The sequence below is a fragment of the Sebastes umbrosus genome, chromosome 3, assembly GCF_015220745.1.
Source record: "Sebastes umbrosus isolate fSebUmb1 chromosome 3, fSebUmb1.pri, whole genome shotgun sequence".
Classification (NCBI taxonomy): Eukaryota; Metazoa; Chordata; class Actinopteri; order Perciformes; family Sebastidae; genus Sebastes; species Sebastes umbrosus.
In genome coordinates this window covers 38,343,630-38,364,190 of record NC_051271.1, presented here as the reverse complement: position 1 = coordinate 38,364,190, position 20,561 = coordinate 38,343,630, and the positions used below count along the sequence as shown (strand labels likewise).

At 41.6% G+C, this 20,561-nt stretch overlaps 1 protein-coding gene across 3 annotated transcripts in view; it reads left to right on the top strand.

Annotated features, from left to right (window-relative positions):
- Nucleotides 1–8,845: 8,845 nt before the first annotated feature.
- The window catches only part of kcnq5b (potassium voltage-gated channel, KQT-like subfamily, member 5b), a 161,284-nt gene continuing 149,568 nt past the window's right edge, over nucleotides 8,846–20,561 (top strand). The window contains exon 1 of one of the 3 annotated variants that reach the window (XM_037764360.1): nucleotides 8,846–10,067. In XM_037764360.1, the coding sequence (XP_037620288.1) occupies nucleotides 9,724–10,067 (344 nt within the window). In that variant the 5' untranslated portion in view covers nucleotides 8,846–9,723. The remainder of the gene's footprint in view (nucleotides 10,068–20,561) is intronic. The other 2 variants (XM_037764363.1, XM_037764361.1) reach the window with 2 other exon arrangements.

The following is a 20,561-nucleotide window of genomic DNA, read 5'->3' as shown; positions in this document are numbered from 1 at the left end:
TGTATGACTCAGCAAAGCAGCACCTCCTTAAACTGAGGGGATAAATTCAAAGAGTCTTAAAGGTCCTAAAATTATAAAAAAAGTGAGATTTTCATGTTTTTTTATTATAAAGCCGGTTTAAGTCCTATATAAATACTGTGGAAGTATCGAAACGCTCAATCCACAGGGAAATAAACACAGCCCGTATTCAGAAACTCTGCGTTTGAAACAAGCTGTCATGATTTCTGTCTATTTGTGATGTCACAAAATACAATATTTAGACCCTTTACACAGATTTAAATGTAAACATTCTAAATGTGACCCAGTTTATACCTGGTTGCAGTGTATGTGAATGTCATCAGCTGACCGGGAGCACACATGGACCCAGGCTGTTGCCTAGCAACGCAATTCTTTTGCAATTCCGGCGAAATGTGCTAAAACAGAGCGTTTAAGACAGAAGGTAAATACAGGTATATTCAGGCCGACAGCATGAGGTAAAATAAAGGGTTTTTGAACATTACAGCATGTAAACATGTTCTAGTAGAAACAAAAAATACAAGCATGATCCTGGAAATGAGCATGATATGGGACCTTTAAAGTCTAAACACATTACAAGTGTTTCTCTGCATAACTGAACAATTCAAATGCAAGATACGTTCAGGTCAGATACACGAATAAATCATCACATTTCCTCTTTCACATAGTAACAAACGATTCCTTGTCAGCAAATGTGAAAATAAATGGTCAGTATGCTAACATTTATAAATAAGCCTGCCAAAATGTTATTACATTATTATATTACATTTTGAAAATGTAGTTTCACTCACTACATTTCAGAAGGAAAATACTGCACTTAATTCTGCTACATTTATGTAACAGCTGTGGTTATCAATCATGTTGAAATTTGTGATTTTTAAGTATTTATGATAAACTCACGAAATATGATATATTAATAGAGATTACCATAGATTATAACATTACATTACATTTATTTAGCAACAATTTTAACGGTTTTATTACTTGTTCTTTCGCTTCCTGGCTGATAAAAAGACCAGGAGTTACTGGATAAAACACATCAGGTAATGCTACATTGCTACTTACACAATGCCTGGAACATTGCTTAGTTAGCTAGCCAGCTAGAGACCAGAGATGTACAGTAGTTCACTGAGCGGTTTCACTCTAAACTAAGTGACACTACGACAAACCTCTAGAAAACTGAGACTTTCTTGACTTGCAAAATGATCTTTTAAATAGACAAACATCATCTGTGTGATTCATGATGCAATCCAAATAGGATCAAAACAATATTTGTCTCTGGCTGTTGACTACCGTTCATAAATAACTAAACTTATTTCAAAAAACATTTCAAATAAGGTCCCATGGAGTCCACCGGAAGGGGCGGGACTTAGGCTCAGGTGACTGGGGGACTCTTTTGGAAAGCACAGTTTGAAAGTTTGACTAACATTAGCTTACCTAGAAGTTATGCTAGCTGCTAACTAACAGACATGAATCAAACCCGGCGGAGCAGAGGAGCAGCAAAGAGAAAGGCTAAAAGAGAAAAGGATAGCAGAGACATTGTACTTCGGAAATAAAACACAAGTTACCGATTAGAAAGTCGTCTCGTTAAAGAGCCTGGTGAGGACCTCTACTCCAACCAGGCAGCATCCATGAGGACCCCCACCACCCCCACCTGAGCCCTGCGTCACACAGCCGTGGATGTCAGAGTCCCAGTGGCGGGTAAGGTAGCCTAAACCAGTCAACCAAAACGTTACTTTTAGCTAACTATAGTTCAACCATGTATCCATTACAGCAGGTTTAGCTAACAGTTTCAACTGTTTATTCATAATTTATGTGAGTATATCCGTAGAAGAGAAGAATACTGGTTGTCCATTTTAATTTAGAAAGCCTTGTTTTTTTGTTTTAAACACCACAGTTAAAGAGGTTCATCTCAAATACAACGCTCTGAGCAGGAGAGGCTACATTCACTGACTGTGGGAAATTGTATTTCTATGAGTAGCTTCGAAGCTTCATTGAGGTTGTCCATTGACTGCCCAGTTAATACAGGTGTGTGCAGGAGAGTAAACAGTTTATGGCTGCTGTCAGCTGGTAAAAAACAGCGGATAGCTCTCTGGATGTTTGCATTTTGTCGAAAAGAAAGTTAGTTTTATTAATACATTGTAAATAAAACATTCTTTTTTTAAACACGATTTTGAAAACAGGCTTGTTTTGTCGAACACTAACGTTACACACAATTCCCACATGTATCAGAACACTTCACATATTTACAAATGAAACACTTCATTCAAAACTATACAATAATTTATAAAAACCCAGTTTTGTCACCGTATGGCACACACATGGTTCATAGGATCTGATTCTGTTTGATCCACAACACTGCTGTGCTCAATCTGAAGCACTTTCTACTTTTCCAATGATATAGTCTGGGTTAGATTGTTTCAGAGAGATTGTTAGAGTAGCTAAAGTACATGAATATATTGACGTGTTATGTTGCACCGTGATGAATATTTGTTTCTCTCCACATTGTAAATATCAGTCGATGCATCCATGCATTTCCAAAAGTTGCATTTTGCACTGAAAATCTGATCAGAACATATTCTAAATGGAATGTAGTACATAAACACAGCAAAAACTTTAATGGAGACAAAAAAGAAAACATGACTTACAGCTTTTTCAATACTGTAATACACGTTTTTGAAAACAGGTCTCTCATTGCTGTATGTTGGCTTTCATTACTGTTGTAAATAGGTTCTCACCTGTGGTCTTACTATAGTGCTTACTGTATATCCTGATTGATGAGCCAACAATCAAGCAATTAGGTGTTTGGGCAGGTGGCACGTGTATTGGCCAATTGGTCCATGCGTGTATCATTTTGAATGTTTTCAAATGGCAAACAAATGATTTTATGTCAGATTCCTGTGTCTTATGTAGAGAACCGTGTGCAGTGTGCTGCAAAAAATGCCGTGTTTAATTGCAAATTGGGTGCAAAGCAGAAAGTGTGTTTAGAGTTTTGGAGACTTGAGCTGAGGTCACTTTAAATAAGTGTGCTTTGTGTGTGATTTTAGTGTGTTACCAACTGAAAAAATGTTAATGATGATTGGTTAATAATATTTTATTGAAAAAAACAAAACCTAATGTTCTAATATATTTTTAGGGCCCATAGCCACAGTCTCCTTAGAATCGTCGTAACTTCCCCCCTTTATGGCACCCCTGCTCCCAAGTGGCCAAAAAAAAGAAGAAGCAGTAGACCTAAATGCAGCTCTAAGAACAATTTACTACTTATTTGTCTTTACTTTCAATTCATTGCTGGACTCCTATTTCTATTTCTATTGTTCTATTGTTGCGTGTAAAGGAGTAGTTTTTCCTTCATGGTTTATATCCATATAACTAGCATGTCAGAAAAGTGCATTTACTTGATCTTTACTTGAAACTAAGTCACATGTCAGTATTAATGTTACTTATCTATTATATTGATTCCTTCTCATCTAAAGTGATAAATCCTGTTTGTTGTTGTATTGGATAAATGTAATTTAAGCTTCAGTAGGCAGAATGTTTTGGGCATCATTGGGCAAAAATCCCATAATAACCTTTCAGCATATTGTAATCCAAGTGTTCTGAGAGAAAACTAGACTTCTGCTCCTCCTCATGGCTCTGTTTTCAGGCTTTAGAAAATCTACATACGGGAGACTTTGGCCAATCACAGGTCATTTCAGAGAGAGAGAGCGTTCCTATTGGCTGTGCTCCGGCTGGTGGGCGGTGCTTGGTATTTCCTCGACAGATCTCAACATGGCTGCCGTGTCACAAACTTTCTCATTTTACAGCTAAACAGTACACTACAAGATGATTCTGACAACATTTTATGTTAGAAATAGTCATTACAGTAACAGAATATTGATTCATATGTGATCAGCGCTGCCTAGTTTGACCGTTTAATCGGAGTTCGCGAGTGATTGACAGCTGCTCAGAGACGGCAGACTTCAAATCGGATCTGATTGAACACGGACACAGAGAGACATGATTTTTTTTCAGATTACCTGTCTCATGCACTACTGTCAGGATATACTGACCGTTTTATAAAAATAATCATTATCATATTTTGCTCCATTTCTACTACCCACTGCTGCTTTAAATGAGGTCTATGCTCCTTAATTCATTATGCCAGTACTCTGCTAACTACTGTGTACATGTCAGGGCGGCTGTGGCTCAGGGGTAGAGCGGGTCGTCCACCAATTGGAAGGTTGGTGATTCGATCTCCGGCTCCTCCAGTCGTGTCGAAGTGTCCTTGATTGAGATACTGAACCCCAAACTGCTTCTGAAGGCTGAGCCACCGGTGTGTTAATGAGTATTTAGATCAGATACTGATGGGCAGTTTGGCACTTTGCATGGCAGCCTTTGCCATCAGTGTATGAATGTATTTGTGAACGGGTGAATGCTGACATGAAGTGTAAAGTGCTAGACTAGAAACAAGAAAACTAGAAAGGCGCTATATAAATGAAAGTCCATTAACCATTTACTATTTAATCATTTTCATCAGTTACAGGCAAGGCCGTTTCTCCGTTCATAGCGTGGACTTTACTATCATTTTTTTCCGTTCCCAAACTGGAGGCTCTTCTCTCTCCATGTAGCTTTTGTAAAAGACAATGCCAAGAACAAACATAATCTCATATAGGAGAGGTACGATTCTGGAGAGCAAAACTTGTATTATCTAGTATTTGTTGATAGAAGCACATGACAGCCGTGTACTACTACAGTAACACCATAACTCTGTGCATCGGGTGCTGCTACAGTTCGTCTGCGACTGAAGAGGAAGTTGTACCAAAGCGGCCTCATGTGTGACCTCCCATATGATACAGTGCAGCAGAGGGCTTGGGAGATTTATGTTCTACATCCTCTCGTTAAGTAAGCAGAGGGCCCCCCCGAAATAATATCTGCAGGCAATCTTGACTAACCCTCCCACCAGCCCCGCCATGCCAGCCGGGCCCCCTTCCTCCCCCCCGGTACTACCCTCCCATCACAGCATCAGGGGGTCACGACCTCCGTGCACAAAGCGTGGATATGGACCACGGTGGAAAAGAGAAGCGCAGATCATACATGTCAGAGGCCACCATAAAATTTCCATGCTGCTCCCAGGGAATGGGTTAATCTGTCTAATCAGGTCAAAGGTCACACATCGGTGGAAACAGGGACCAAGGACCCCCCCCCCCCCCCAAAGAAACTGGGCAAAAAAATGTAAGCAAACAAAAACTTTGGGAAAAAGGACATTGAAGCTGAATCATGTCTCCTGACATGAAAAAGACTGTTTACTTTGAGACGTGTTCAACGTGAGGCTGTATTTCTTCATCCTTACTGTACTTGTTGAAGACGCATGACGGTGCATGCGCTCGTTGCAGGAAGTCAACTTGTCATGTGACCAGATTAGATGATAACTACAGAGACAGTTTGCAGACTCACCACAGATTTCTCTCAAGAGGAACGAGAGGAAATATTGAGTTCCTCCTCAACATGTACAGTTACAGTACATTTTAGCACTTTTGTCCTCAGTGTCTTTTCTTTTTTCAGGTAGAAAAACAACATTAAGTATCAGAAGATGAACACATTTAAACATGAGATTCTAGTGCTTATGGGTTTTTATCTTGTTTGACACTGTACTATTTGTTGTAGCGTTGAGGTTGTTGTTAGTCGTTCTGTACTGGTCTGCATTATACATTAGAGAGGTGTTTCTAATAGTCTGCACTCATGTATGTTAATAGAAAGGACAAAATGTCAATGACAATGTGATCTTTGTAAAGATAGATGTTCTGGTGCTGCTTTATGTGACATTGTACAGGGGTACCTAATAAAGTGGCCAGTTAGGGCGTTTTCACGCCTGTAGTTTGTTTGCTCTGGTCTGAATCAGGGACCAAATTGTTATAATGTTGCATATTGCCTTGAGTTTGGTTTGTGTTTACACGGCAGCATTTACAAGTGGATCGAAAGTTTGGTGTGCAAAGAAACTGCTTTCTAATTGGTCAGAATTTCCATGTTAGAAAACTCCTGGAAGTAAACAAAGAAGAGCAGACTTCCAGAACGCAACAATGGAGGGACAACTACGCGGCTTGTTCTTGGCCCTGGCCGTCTTTTTTTCTTTTTTACCTCGTAGCAGTTTTGTCACTCAAGGCAACAATACAGTTGGAAAATGAGGCACGGCTGCGACTGGAAAACAATGTATTGATGCACTGGAGTTGGCAAAGGTGCATATCAAGACGTACAGAGGACGGAGGAGGAGGAGGCGTGCATTAACCCTCTTAAACTGTGACGTGCTCATCGGCCAAAAATATTCCGAAGATCCATCAGGTATGCCCGTGGTCTTCAACACAGCCTGAAATTAAACCTGTTTAGTACTGATGTGAATAGAGGGCAAGCGTAGTCTCTTTTGTAGTGATGTTGTCTGGTGTCTGCTGTTGACGTGCACAGCGCTGCTCACTACCGGAGCTGGTTTAATCCAAAAAGCCGCAATGCTTTCTCCAGTTGGGCTGGATCATGTTCTCACCGTAAAACGAAGCATACCGAACCGTACCGCAGTTCGTTTGGAAGCGAACCGAGACCACCCCTTTAAGGAGGTCTCGGTTCACTTGTTTCGGTGCACCCGAGTGCGATTGCTGTGTTCACACCTGCCCAAACGAACCGCACCGAGAGGGTAAACGCTCCAGGGTTCAATTCAACCCAACTACACAAAGCAGGTGTGAATACGCCCTAAGTGTATATGATGTTAACAGTGAGTGAAATAGACAAACATCAATTGACAAAACAATCCCAACTCACTATCCAATTATTACTTTTTTTTCCATTTCTTTTTTTTCCCCATTTCCATGTCACACGGTCTTCATCAGCAGATTGAGTTTGGTCAGTTTTCATGAAGATGGATATGTTGTTGTTTTTATGACTTATGACAGCACTTTTAAGTAAGGCTGTCAAAGTTAACGTGATAATAATGCACTAAAGTAAATTTGTTTTAACGCCACTCATTTCTTTACTGCAACTTTTTAGGTTGTAGCGGGCTCAGTATTAAAGCTAGAGTGAAGATACTGGCATCACGTGAAACTAGAAAACCTAAAGAATCCATTGGTACCAAACATTACCTAGCTTGTTGCGTAGGAGGTTAAGTAACGCTCCAAACTTATGTTAAGTTTTGGTGAGGAAAAACTAGCATGGCCATTTTCAAAGGGGTCCCTTGACCTCTGACCTCCAGATATGTGAATGTATATGGGTTCTATGGGTACCCACGAGTCTCCCCTTTACAGACATGCCCACTTTATGATAATCACATGCAGTTTGGGGCAAGTCATAGTCAAGTCAGCACACTGACACACTGACAGCTGTTGTTGTCTGTTGGGCTGCAGTTTGCCATGTTATGATTTGAGCATATTGTTTTATGCTAAATGCAGTACCTGTGAGGGTTTCTGGACAATATCTGTCATTGTTTTGTGTTATTAATTGATTTCCAATAATAAATATATACATATATTTGCATAAAGCAGCATATTTGTCCACTCCCATGTTGATAAGAGGATTAAATACTTGACAGATCTCCCTTTAAGGTACATTTTGAAGAGATAAAAAAATGTGTGATTCATTTGTGATTAATCGCGATTAACTATTGTAATCGATTTACAGCCCTACTTATAAGACATGATAATGATGCGTCATGTCAACATGTCATCAGATTCGACCCTGTGACAACTGAGAAAACTTCATCTGCTGCAAAAAGCGAGGACCTTGAGTCGAGAACAGTTATTTCCACGGTCAAGAATAAACTTTCATGCCTAAGACTTTTATACCTTTCCCCTATATTTAACCAGACATATTTGGTTCCTTTGGAAACACTGGGATCTTTTCCACTAAAATTTCAAATCAAGTTCTCTGGGTTTGGACAGTGTTTGGCTGAATGGCATCAATTTGTAATGACTGTTTCAAATGTATTGAAACGGAGCAGTATTTGAGTATGCATAGGAAGAAATGAAGGGAAATGCTACTATGGTCTGGTAAAGTACTTCTTCTCAGCATTGTATGATTCGTTTGTCTGTTATGTCAGTGTAAGAGGAATACGTCTCACGCCCTAGATCACCAATATTACAACCCCCATCGAACTGTGTGAGGTCCAGTGCCCATGAGGTATATTCCTGTGACCATGTAGCAGGCTATCATATACTTGAGCAAACTGCAAGACTTAGAGGATTTGCATCCAAAACCTGTGAGATTGTAGTGTCTACAAAGGCTGTCTGGTGCTGCAGTCTCCAGTAGATGGAGTAGTTTTGTTGGAAGACGGAGGGAGTCAGTCAGTGCTCTGAGGCTGTTAAAAGTCCTGCACACTCTCAGCTCCTAAATACGAGAACACACACTTCCGTTCTCTGTGGCCGTTACTCACACACTGAGCTATTTGTGACAAGATGCTGGACTCCTGCTGATAGAAGAGGCTGTCAGCCACACACAATACTGCTGTAAGAAGTCAAGTGTTTTCTTCACACATGTGGTCAGCGCTTCGATGCATCCGCTCAGGCTGATGATGAGAAAGTAAAAGTCTACAGGAGAGTGCACATGTGAAGAGGAAGTTCATGCTGAGGCCTAACTGACGCATTTTTTTTTTTTTTTAAAACACTTTCACCTTAGGCTATAGTGACACAAAGGAAGCAGTATTTATATTTTGGGGATATTTTAGATTTTTATTTATAGACTGATACCGTCAATACATCTTCATTAAACTCTGCATCATTTAGAATATTAATATTCCAGCTGTGCACCAGAAAGGTGTCTCTCATACATGCTGGTTTCAGTTACCAGTCTTGAAAAGAACGACTGCAGGGTCTTTCTCATGCAAATGTGATCAAATATAAGATATTTACACAACACACATTACTCAATTTAGAAAAAGCTTCATTTGGTGATAGCATGATATTTTGTGCAGATGTTCAGTGAGCCGTCCTCGTTGGTTCCCTTTCCAGCCGACCGAGTGGAAAACCCATCAGAACCCATGTTACCTGATAGGCTTTTCAGAAACCTATAGTGGTGTAATTTGGAACTTTTTCGGGAAATTAAATGACTCAAGAAGCGACGGTTGCTCATTAGCATTTGTGCCGCCTTGGCGCCACAAAAAAAAAAAAACACCAACTCCTGGAGGCTGAACGCTCCACTCTCCAGTGATGTGGAGGCGAGATTAAGAGACAAACTCTTTACTTTGACCATCGAGATAAAGTGGATCGCGGGCACGGGCCAGTACACAGATGCGCATCTGCTGTGGACGCGCAGCCTTGTTGAAGCAACAGGCGGCAGAGGAGCGCACTGGGAAGAGAGACTGAGCTGGAAATTAATACTAAAAACACCTTCTCCTCCAGCTCCACCGGACACACGCTGTGTCCGTCACTGGTTATTGTGTCACCCCTGGATGGCACCGTGCGCAGGACAGGCGAGTGGATACCTTTACGCGCGGCGGTGGTGTAACTGGTTGGAGGAGAGGGCTGATGAGAGGAGAGAGGAGAGAGGAGAGAGGGGCGGTCAGAGTGAGACTGACTGAAACAGCGCGCCTCGCCGCGCTCTGACAACGCGTTCACTCGCAGCGCGTGTTAGTAGACTGCGTGTCGCACGTGTGATGTGTTGATATTGTCCGTCCAGCAGGACACATTTCGCGGCTCCTCAGGACACGCATGCTTGAAGAGAGACCTCCGCGCACTTGATGCCCGCTTTGGTGATGCCATGCCCCGGAACCACAGCGGAGACGAAGGCGGCACCGGGCTCTGGATGAGGACGTCGCCGGGACACCGTACAGAAGGCTACGGCTTGAAGGATGTGGAGTCCGGACGGAAGATGATGAACAACGCGGGAGACGGTTTGCTGTCAGCCTCCACCACCACCACCACAAGCACCGGATCTGATAGCATGCGGGTGAAGCAGGGCGCCCGGCTCAGCCTGCTGGGCAAGCCTCTGATCTACAGCGCGCAGAGCGGCCGGAGGAACGTGCGCTACCGGCGGCTCCAAAACTACCTGTACAACGTGCTGGAGAGACCCAGAGCCTGGGCGTTCATCTATCATGCGTTCGTGTGAGTTTTACTTTCAACATTTGCATGTCTGTTTGGAAGCTCTGAAAATTGCACACCTGTTGATGCTGGTCCAGCCTCTCTGAAGGAACACTATTACACAATGCAACCTCGTTTTATCTAACAGAGATGCTGCTTGCATCTTATTTCACATTTTGTCTTCACACATCACTCTGTCACTTGTGTAGCCTCTATGATGGCTGACATGTGACACCTGATAAACCAGCGGTTGTGATGAATGTACAGCTCATCTTTAACAATAACGGCCTGATACCACAGGATGAGCGCCTCTTCACCAGAGGCAATCTCACAGCTTGCAAAGAAAATCCTCTCTCTGCCGTTTGAATGAACCCATTGAAATCCGTGTACAGGTTTATGATACAAAGAGAGCCTCTCTATGCTATATTTTCCTCCATGACTACAGGAGTCTGTTTTGCAGTTGAGCGTATATTTAAGGTTTAACTCACTCAATAATTGCAGTTTCACTAGAATATCAATATGTATTAGTAAACATCAAACACTGGTGTGTTTTTTTCATGGACTTCTGCATTTATGAGGCCCTCAGTGGCGAATCAAGTCTCACATCTAATACTGTTTCACGCAAAAAGTGTTTTGTTTGGCCTGTTGTTTGCTGAAGGTCAAGAATCAGGAACATCTCTCTCCTTCCTGTCTGCTCTCCATCATTCTTTTGCTTCCCAACCAGCTGCATTTGATTTCCCGCGTGCAACTTGTTGTTGTGGCATCATGACTGTCTCTGACAGGAAGGAAGTTGAGACACATGCTGGCACTAGACTAGAGCACCATCTTTTTTTGGTGTGTGTGTGTGTGTGTGTGTGTCTGTCTGTGCAGCAGGAGGAGGGGTTGGAAATAGAGGAGGGCTGGTGGTGCACTGCTTGAGCTGTTGCACTTAATCCACCACGCAGCTCATGAAACGGATGACTTTTATTTTTAAAGCAGCCTTGAAGAAGCAGCTTGTATATCAAATGGCGCACGGTGCAACACTAAGAGTTTGTGTGCCTGATATGTGCGCTATCGTGTGTCATCTGTTATAAATGTTCAGTGGAGACGCTTTTAAAATAATGTTTTTCTGTAAACATTTTGTGGAATTTAAAAAAAAAAAATGTAATTACCTGTTGCCACTGTTTCAAAACAGTCTGCTTTTACAGGCAGTTTCAGACTATAAGCCCGGTCACAGTGGCACAGCCAAATGAATAGTGAAATAGGAAGTGCTAGAAGGTTGGTGATGTAACGACTGCTCACCTGGCAGGCTAATGGCTGAACACACCAGCAAGCCAAGCACATGCTAGTGTAAGTCTGAGCTTATTTTTTATATCCCCTGCACTGTTTAACTCACTCTGTCATTTTGTTCTCAGTACATCTTTTTTATTCAATACAGTTAGAGAGTGCTGCAGGGATGATGTATGTTTGTAAGCCAACCCAGAAGTTATGCTTCAATCCGTTGTACTCAGAACTAGGAATAAAAACCACCTCCAACACGGAAAAGTACAATTTAACAGCCATCCAAGTTAGAATTCCAAGTCTGAAACTAGAGCACGAGTTCTCCAAAATAACCCCACCTGACTTCACAGCAACATGGCGGCGCACACAGTAAATTACCTTTCATAATGTTCTACTTTAAGTAGTGTTTTGTGTTGTGAAACGTGCTGTAACAACATTGGAGCTGCTATTTCCATTTCCATTCAGTTGATTTGTGCTTGATAGAAGTCTTTGTGAACACACGGTACTGGTCTACTCCTCCCGTCTCTTCTAACAGGGTTCCTGCGGATCCTTAAAATGTCATAAATTAGATAAATTAGATTTTCAGAAATATTTCCCCACAGGATTCTCTAGTTGTTCATTTAAAGATGGGTACTTTATGTGCGTTTGTCTTTGCTAATGACACTGTGGTAATTGATGTAGGTTGTCTGTAGATGCTTGTGAAGCTCAGACCGCAACATACATACATACTGTATACTCTATACTGTATACACACACAAACATCAGTTTGCTGCGGGTGTTTTCCCGAGCTGATGCACTGGGACGCATTTAGATTGGAAGTCGGAATCAGAATTATCGTGGCCCTGGTTCCCTCGTCAAAAATCCAATGGGATCTTTCCATTGGAATTTGGATTATTCCAAAAAATGTGGCAAACAAATTATGAGACTTAAACATTTTCTTCAGCAAGATAATCTTCACAAATGAACACCACTTATACGATTTTTGAAGCGTGAATGCATTCGCCAGAAGTAAAAAGCTATCGTTAGGCTATACATGAACTACACCACGGTCACTAGACTTCACATCACCACCACTAAGCTAACAGCGGACTAGTGTTCAGTGTGATGACGTTTAGTCGTCTCATTTAGCCACTTGTTAGCAGCCAGCTTTTTTAAGACACGTACGAGCTTCAAAATTCACGAGTGGGGTTTTTATTGATGTATTTTATGTCGTAGAACAAACCGTTAAAATCTCTTCAGCTTGTGTTAACCACAGACTTTATTTCAGACATCTAACTAAAAACCCATTGACTTCCAGACAAGGGAACCAGAAGTGCTAAAGTGCTAACTCATTTCTGGGCTTTACAGTAGGACTCATTCCCGCAGCACTCTATTTAAGGGGCTCGGGGGACAATACGTTCATTTCACTTTCTTCAAAAGATGTATTTGTACCATTGATTGTCTAATAACTATTTATTTGAAAAAAAAAAGAAAACTTAAACTTTTTTAGAATCATGATCAGTGTTTGAAAAAAATGTTTTGTCCACCTGCCGCTGTGGCTGGTGGATTCCAAAATCTACCAGCCCCTCAATAGATTACCATTGTTTTCTTTGGCTGGTGAGTGAAGCTAGTCTAGCAGAAACTTGCATATTTTACCAGCATTTGGCTGGTGGCTAGTGCTAATTTCCAACCCCGATCGTGATATACATACACACAAGAAATTTGACCTGTGCATTTAACCCATCCTTAGGAGCAGTGGGCTGCTGTAAAGCATCCAGGGAGCAACTTGGGGTTCAGTATCTCGCTCGGTGTCACAGTGCACAAATTAAAGTGGACCGAATAAAAAAATAATATTTGCTGAGGGGCGTGTACGAAGGAGCGAATTTATCTTTTTTGTCTTGAGAGCTGCCACTTCTCTACAGGGAATCACAGACTTTGAAATATTGCTATCGAAGTTTTTTCACTTTGACTCGGCACTGATCTATTTTTGTGGACTTTATTTATCATATTCTGTATATTCTGTTCTCTTCGTCCCAGATGTCAAGCAAACGTTGGACTTCTGCAGAAGTCCAGGTCAGTCCTCTCCCACTCTTGTTAACCTGTCGTTTACCTGTGTCCATGTCACCACCTCTTGCAAGCGGTCTTAGACCGGTTGTTTTGGTTCACATCAGAGTATGATTATTGCGTTCACAACTGGCCAAACGAACCGTACCAGGAGTTGAACCGCAACAGAGTTTGATTAAAACAGACTAAATGTTGGCCTGTGAAAGCGCACCTTAGTGGAGCAGTTTATCCTCCAACAGAGGAGGGTAAGTGTTCCATAAAAGTGGATGGCACAACATAGCAAATAAGCTGCGACAGCATTTCTTCACTCCAGACTCTCCGGCTCTCTGTTACCTCAAAGGTCAGCACTTTTAAGACAGTTTGCTATTGGTCAACGGTGCTAATTTGAATGTCAAAGTTCACCAAAGTTGAATTCCACACAGAGATATGGACAGATTTACTCAGCCTCTGATAGTGAATCCACTGATTGCGGTAATTCCACTTGATTTCACAACAAGCTGAGCTGTTTTAAATGCTGGACCGTGTGGAATGTGTGACTGGGCCTTAACTCCCAACAAGTCTCTCCAAACAGCCCGGTTTGCACAGGAACTGGACATACTAAATTCAATTATTTGCTTTGACTGAATTAGAGGGAGCTGCTGTTTCTGGCCAGTCAGGGTCCAGCTTTAGACCAGGAGGAGTTTGTTTGACATCTGAATAAGTACCCATTTATCAAAACTGCTGTGCATCATGTGCAAAAATTGAATCACACTTTTTTATTTGTTTAAAATGTACTTTAAAGGGAGATTTGTCAAGTATTTAATACTCTTATCAAAATGGGAGTGGACAAATATGCTGCTTTATGCAAATGTGTGTATATATTTATTACTGGAAATCAATTAACAACTCAAAACAATGACAGATATTGTCCATAAACCCTCACAGGTACTGCATTTAGCATAAAACAATATGCTTAAATCCCAACATGGCAAACTGCAGCCCAACAGGCAACAACAGCTGTCAGTGTGTCAGTGTGCTGACTTGGCTATGACTTGCCTCCAAACTGCATGTGGTTATCATAAAGTGGGCATGTCTGTAAAGGGGAGACTCGTGGGTACCCATAGAACCCATTTACATTCACATATCTGGAGGTCAAAGGTCAAGGGACCCCTCTTAAAATGGCCATGCCAGTTTTTCTTCGCCAAAATTTAGCGTAAGTTTGGAGCATTGTTTAGCCTCCTTTGCGACAAGCTAGTATAACACGGTTGGTACCGATGGATTCATTAGGTTTTTTAGTTTCATATGATACCAGTATCTTCTCTCAAGCTTTAATACTGACCCACTATAACCTAAAAATCTAAAGTTCAAAAATAAAAAAGAAATTAGTGGCATTAAAACAAATTTGCAGTAACATGTTATCATCGCGTTGACAGACCTACTTTTTACACAACATCCTATTGCTGTTAAAGATTATATATATAGTGTCTCTTTTCAATCTACTGTCATGTCATAATTCCTTACAAAGGAGGATTACATTTATTTAGTCCCCGTTCTTTATGAGGCCTGTCCAGACTTGGTGGTCAAAGAGGTTTTGTAATGATGTTAATGACCACCATGGGGGTCATCCAGTTCAATGATGACATCCCTTATCCTCTATTATTAGGGCCATATTGTAAAGATTGGATTTCCACTTTGGTCTACACTTTTGCTTAAAGCTGCAGTGCGTAGAAATCCGGAAAACGCAAAATCCTGCATCCCCTCGAGCTGCTCTCTCCTCTCTCTCCTCTCTCCGCTCTCCCCTCTCTGTCCGAAGCCCCTCCCCCCACACGAGAACGGGCATATGCACGCGCTTCATACGTGCTCGCTACATCTGAGGAGGCTACCGCAGCGAGCTACACATTACCTTCTAACGACATCAACAGTTTGGACTGTCTTTTTGAAAGTCTGTCTTTCTTTTTTTGGGTTGTTTTGAGGTGTAGGCAGTTGCTGCCAATGCTGGAATAGCAAGCTTTCCAGTAGGTTGTTCCGCCATTGACCGAGGCTTTCACTATCTACAGAGACCAGACGTGAACGCGCATCTCCTTTTGTGGAACAGCCAATAGGAACGCTCTCTCTGAAATGCCCTGTGATTGGTCAAAGTCTGCCGTCACGGGCAAGATTTTCTAAAGCCTGTAAACAGAGCCATGAGGAGGTGCAGAGGTGTAGTTTTCTCTCAGATCACTTGAATTACAATATGCTGAAAGGTTATTATGGAATTTTTGCCAAATTATGCCAAAATATTGTTGCCTACTGCCACTTTAAATGTTGAGTCAAAAAATGCTAATTTACATATCTTATGAAAGTGTTGACTCACACACACCCACAAGGGTCCTTGTCCTCACACTCTTCTTCTCTTCACATGAGCGCTCATGAACGTCAGGAATGCACGGTTGGGTGGCTGGGAAGTTGGTGAATGATTTCCTTTCATCCCTTTGGCAGCGAGCTTGAACTGGAGTAACGGAGGTACTGAACTCCCACTCAGGCCTTTGCTCTCTCTCTCTCTCTCTCTCTCCTGTGATGACGCCGCTGTGATGGTAACTGGCCTTGAAAGTTGCACTTGTCTGCTGATATGACAATTGTCACAGCTGAGAGCCTCGCTGTCACCGTTTTCAGCCACAGAACACGATGATATCCATGTCCAACTGATGATAAAGCTAGATGTGGTTGAAAAAACGCCCAAAATCATATTTATCAATGTTTCTTTAAACCAGATTTCTGTATTAAGTGCTGTGTAATAGCCAGTTTGTACAAAGGAAGTAACACACTGAAATGTCCTGGAATTCAGAGAAGTGACAATACCCCACAGGGCCAGCCTTATCCCTTTGGGGCATAGGGTGAGATTTTGCTTTGGGGCCCCACTTCACATTTTAACCACCCAAGTGTTAAACCCAGTGAAACAGGTGGTTAAAATATGTATAAAAACCTGTGTGTTGGGGCCTTCCAGGGAACGGTGCTGCCTTGACGTTAGCTTGTTTGCACCCAACTGATACCCGACACTAGAATATCCCTGAGGACATTGCACTTTGCACTTCGCAATTTCATCTCAGTTAAGAAGGAATGGATGTTCTTCTCTCCTCCTCAGCTGCTTGGTGATGTTAACGAATTTTACATAAACCTAAGCTAGGGATGTCCATAATTAACCGTTTAACCGTTAACCGACATTAAGCATTTTAACCGACTAACGCTATCGGTTAAAACGGTAAAAGAAATGTTAATAATTAACTCAAAAGCTGAGAGGGTCAGAGGAGCGGCTCATCTCTTTAAGGAGAAAAGCTGGTCCACCTTAACAGTCCACCTTAAGAGGCGGAGCCGGAGTTGCAGGATACAGGAAGTCGGCTTCGGTCTCTGGCTCGCTTGAGCGGAGCGGAGGAGTTGTAGTTTTGTAGCATTTATTCACCGACAAATAAACTGTACACACACTGCTACACCTACGTTCACAGCTAGAACGCCACCAACAACCTCACACTCACCGCCAACACACACACACGGTCTGTTGGAAACTCGCTTAAGTTACGCAGGCTACGTGTGCTGGCGGCGAACACGAAGCCTCCGGCAACGCTAGAGCTGCTAACGTAGCACAAATACACACACTGTTTGTTGGACACTCGCTAAAGTTATGCCGGGCAGACACACAGCTGACAACCTGCTAAACTAAACTAAATGTGCGAAGGAGACTTTTACTGGGAAAGTGGCTGCATGTCCGCGACACTACACGCAGCATCATAGCTGCTAAGTTAACGCTCCCTGACGGTGAACTGGAGACTCCCGTCAACCAATATCTGTTGTGCTCCTGCAGCTGGTACACCGCTGCATGCGAGGCACAAATCTAGTCGGTTAACGGTTAATAATCAGTTAACGAGGGTCGGTTATCGGTTAAGAACATTTTTCAAAATGAGCATCCCTAACCTGAGCCATCTGTATATTCAAATGGTCTGTATTTATTTCAATTTGTGAGCATGATCATCGTAATTCTGAGTGGTAGGCTGACAATTAGTAAGATAAACTTTATGCAGTGGAATTAAAAGTATAGTAGTTCTGTGATTTCTGAAAATGAAAAAACTTTATACTCTTTGAAATATAATGTAAGCATTGATTTACTGTTAAACAACCAAGGGTTTTTAGCTCATCATCTCATCTGCTGCTTTACCAGCTGCTTTAGTACCTTTATTGGTGTGGCTCAGAGGTAGAGCGTGTCATCCACCAATTTGATGATTCGATCCCTGGCTCCTCCAGTCCTCATGTCAAAGTGCTCCCTAAGTCCTTGGGCAAGACATTGAACCCCAAACTGCTCCTGAAGGCTGAGCCATCTGTGTGTGAGTGAGTATTTAGATTAGAACCTGATAGGAAGATTGGCACCTTGCATGGCAGCCTCTGTCATCAATGTGTGAATGTGTGTGTGAATGGGTGAATGGTGACATGTAGTGTAAAGTGCTTTGAGTGGTCGGAAGACTAGCAAGGAGCTATATAAATGTAATCCATTTAGTCCATTTCTTGCATACATTGGAGCTGAGATGTGTTTGCTTTCCGTGGACCACCTGTAAAACACTCGTATATCTTTTATCAGGGGGGGTGGGGAAAAAATTGATTTTGAAATAACTTTTTTTAATGCCAAAATCAATATATTTGCTTCATTTGGCTTTTGGGACACATGATGTTATCGCATTACGGTAACGTTGCGGTCAAGCCACGCCATGCGGTCGCTCTCATCTCCGTGGTCAAATGGGCCTTCGCTACAACTGTAGAGCACCCATATACTGACATTTATGTTAAATGCATTCAAACGGCCCCGATGGAGCTGACCATGGATGGATAAAGAGAACGGAGCTGACAGGAGAGCTAGAGACCACCTTGGAGAAGTTAGAGGAAGTATACACGTGTGACTACGTCCGGTTTCCAGTTTTCAAAATAAGATGTTAAAGGGAACTGTATACACAAAATACATATATGGAAATAAGATTGATTGGATTATATTCACCAGAAGTATAAAACATTACATGTCCCTTATACATTAAAAAGAAAACACCACTAATTTGTGAGGAAAATTTCTTTATTCTTTGATTTTTGGGTTGCTGGAAAAAATGTAATAAATGATACCTGACGATGACTGCTATATTTGACTTCAGGACCTCTCTGACTACATACATGCTGAAAATAATTGTACTACTCTAATTACTTAAATTTTACTCCATCAATTTAGATATTTTCCAAAGTAAAAGTCCCTAGAAGTGTATGATTCAACTTTTACCCATGGTCTAGTGCACTTAATCGTAAAATTGTATAGCAAAACTTCAAAATCGCAAAACGTATCAAATCGGCACCCAGTTATCGTATCGAATCGGGAGATATGTGTATCGTCCTAGCCCCAGCCGCTCACGGGCTACAATATGATGCTATTGGGGAAAGCTGGCACCGTAATGTATGTCCACTAAAAATGGAAAAAAAATTGTTGTCCCCGTTAGTCACTAAGACACAAAAACATGGGAAAATAGACTTTTTTTGGCAACTTGGGGGCAGCAGAAACAAGTTGTGAACACAGAATTGGCAATCATCATCTTTTAAGTTGATATGTCAAACTGGTTAGCAAACAATAGCTTATTTACACATCTAACAGTTACAGAGCAACATTAGCAGTCATGTTTCTGTCCACCTGGTGAACGTGAGTCCAATATTCACTCCTCTTTTCTGCTTTTGGTCTCTACCAACTCATGAGGGAAATATCTGGCTCTTTAGCTGCTAAATGTTCCACTGTGTTCACCAGCTAGTTGCTAACCATGTCTGCCTGCTGTTTGGTGCTGAGCAGGTAGTGTACAGTGGGTTTTTAGAACTTTGTTTTTGCCGAGAAAACAGATGCTTTGTGTAGCAAAAAACAACACGATCATATATATATATATATATATATATATATATATATATATATATATATTTTACATAGGAGTTGGTGAGGACCAAAACAGAGCTAAGTAGAGAATGATTATTAAATTAAATTTGTTGGGTGGCTGTAAATAGGCAACGGTTTCACACACATTCTTTACATCAACTTTAGAGATGATAATATGTTGGTGTTGTGTTTACATCTTGTTGCCCTCCCCCCCAAGTGGTAACAAAAAGATTGGCCAGTATGTGTGGACATGACTTTAGAGAATATCATATTCTGGAATATTATTTATGTGTATAAATATGTCATTGTCAAGGGACACTATTATAAAAACAGAGATTTATGCCAGGAGGACACATTTAATAATCCTCAAATATAATCCTCTTTTACCTCCTCTCTTCATGAACGATATCATCCTTTTTGTATCAACTGTATCTCATAAATCAGCTAATAGAAGCTTTCGCGGTAAAAGTCCCTTGTGGTGAAAATGCAATATTGTCATGAGGATCAGTGTGATTGATAGTAATTTGGCCTTGTTGTCCTGCCTAGACAGCTGAAGCGCTGTTTGGATAACTCACAGAAGTTCAATTTCACCATCCACTGCTTTCAGGAGGCAATAAAAAAACAAAACGCTCTTTTCCTTCCTTATCTGCCTCGTCTGAGCCGACACGTTAGGAACAGGTCAGAGGAGCAAATGCGCTTACGAGCCTGCGCTCGCAGCATCCAGTTCTCCTCTGTTTGACATGCCCACACAGCATATCCTCAGTGGCTCTAATGCTTAAAGGGATATTTCACCTTCAACTGTGTTCCACTTTCTAACACACATGCCTCCAGGTGAAATCACTTCTTGAAAATTGTAACACGAAGAACTAACAACTTCAGGGTCAACTTTGTCATGTGTGTTATAGCTGTATTGTTCGGTTTTTAAAAAAAAAGCCAGGAGGGAAGGCAGTGTTAGCATTTAAAGGTCCCATATCGTGCTCATTTTCGGTTCCATACTTGTATTTTGTGTTTCTACTAGAACATGTTTAAATGCCGTAATGTTCAAAAAAAACTTTATTTTCCTCATACTGTCGGCCTGAATATGTCCGTATTTACCCTCTGTCTGAAACGCTCCGTTTTAGCGCATTTCGAAGGAATTGCGACGAAATTGCAACAGAATTGCGTTGCTAGGCAACAGCTTGGGTCCATGTGTACTTCCTGTCAGCTGATGACATTTACATACACTGCAACCAGGAATTAATTGGGACACATTTAGAATGTTTACATTTAAACCGTGTAAAGGATCTAAATATTGAATATTTGTGGCATCACAAATGGAC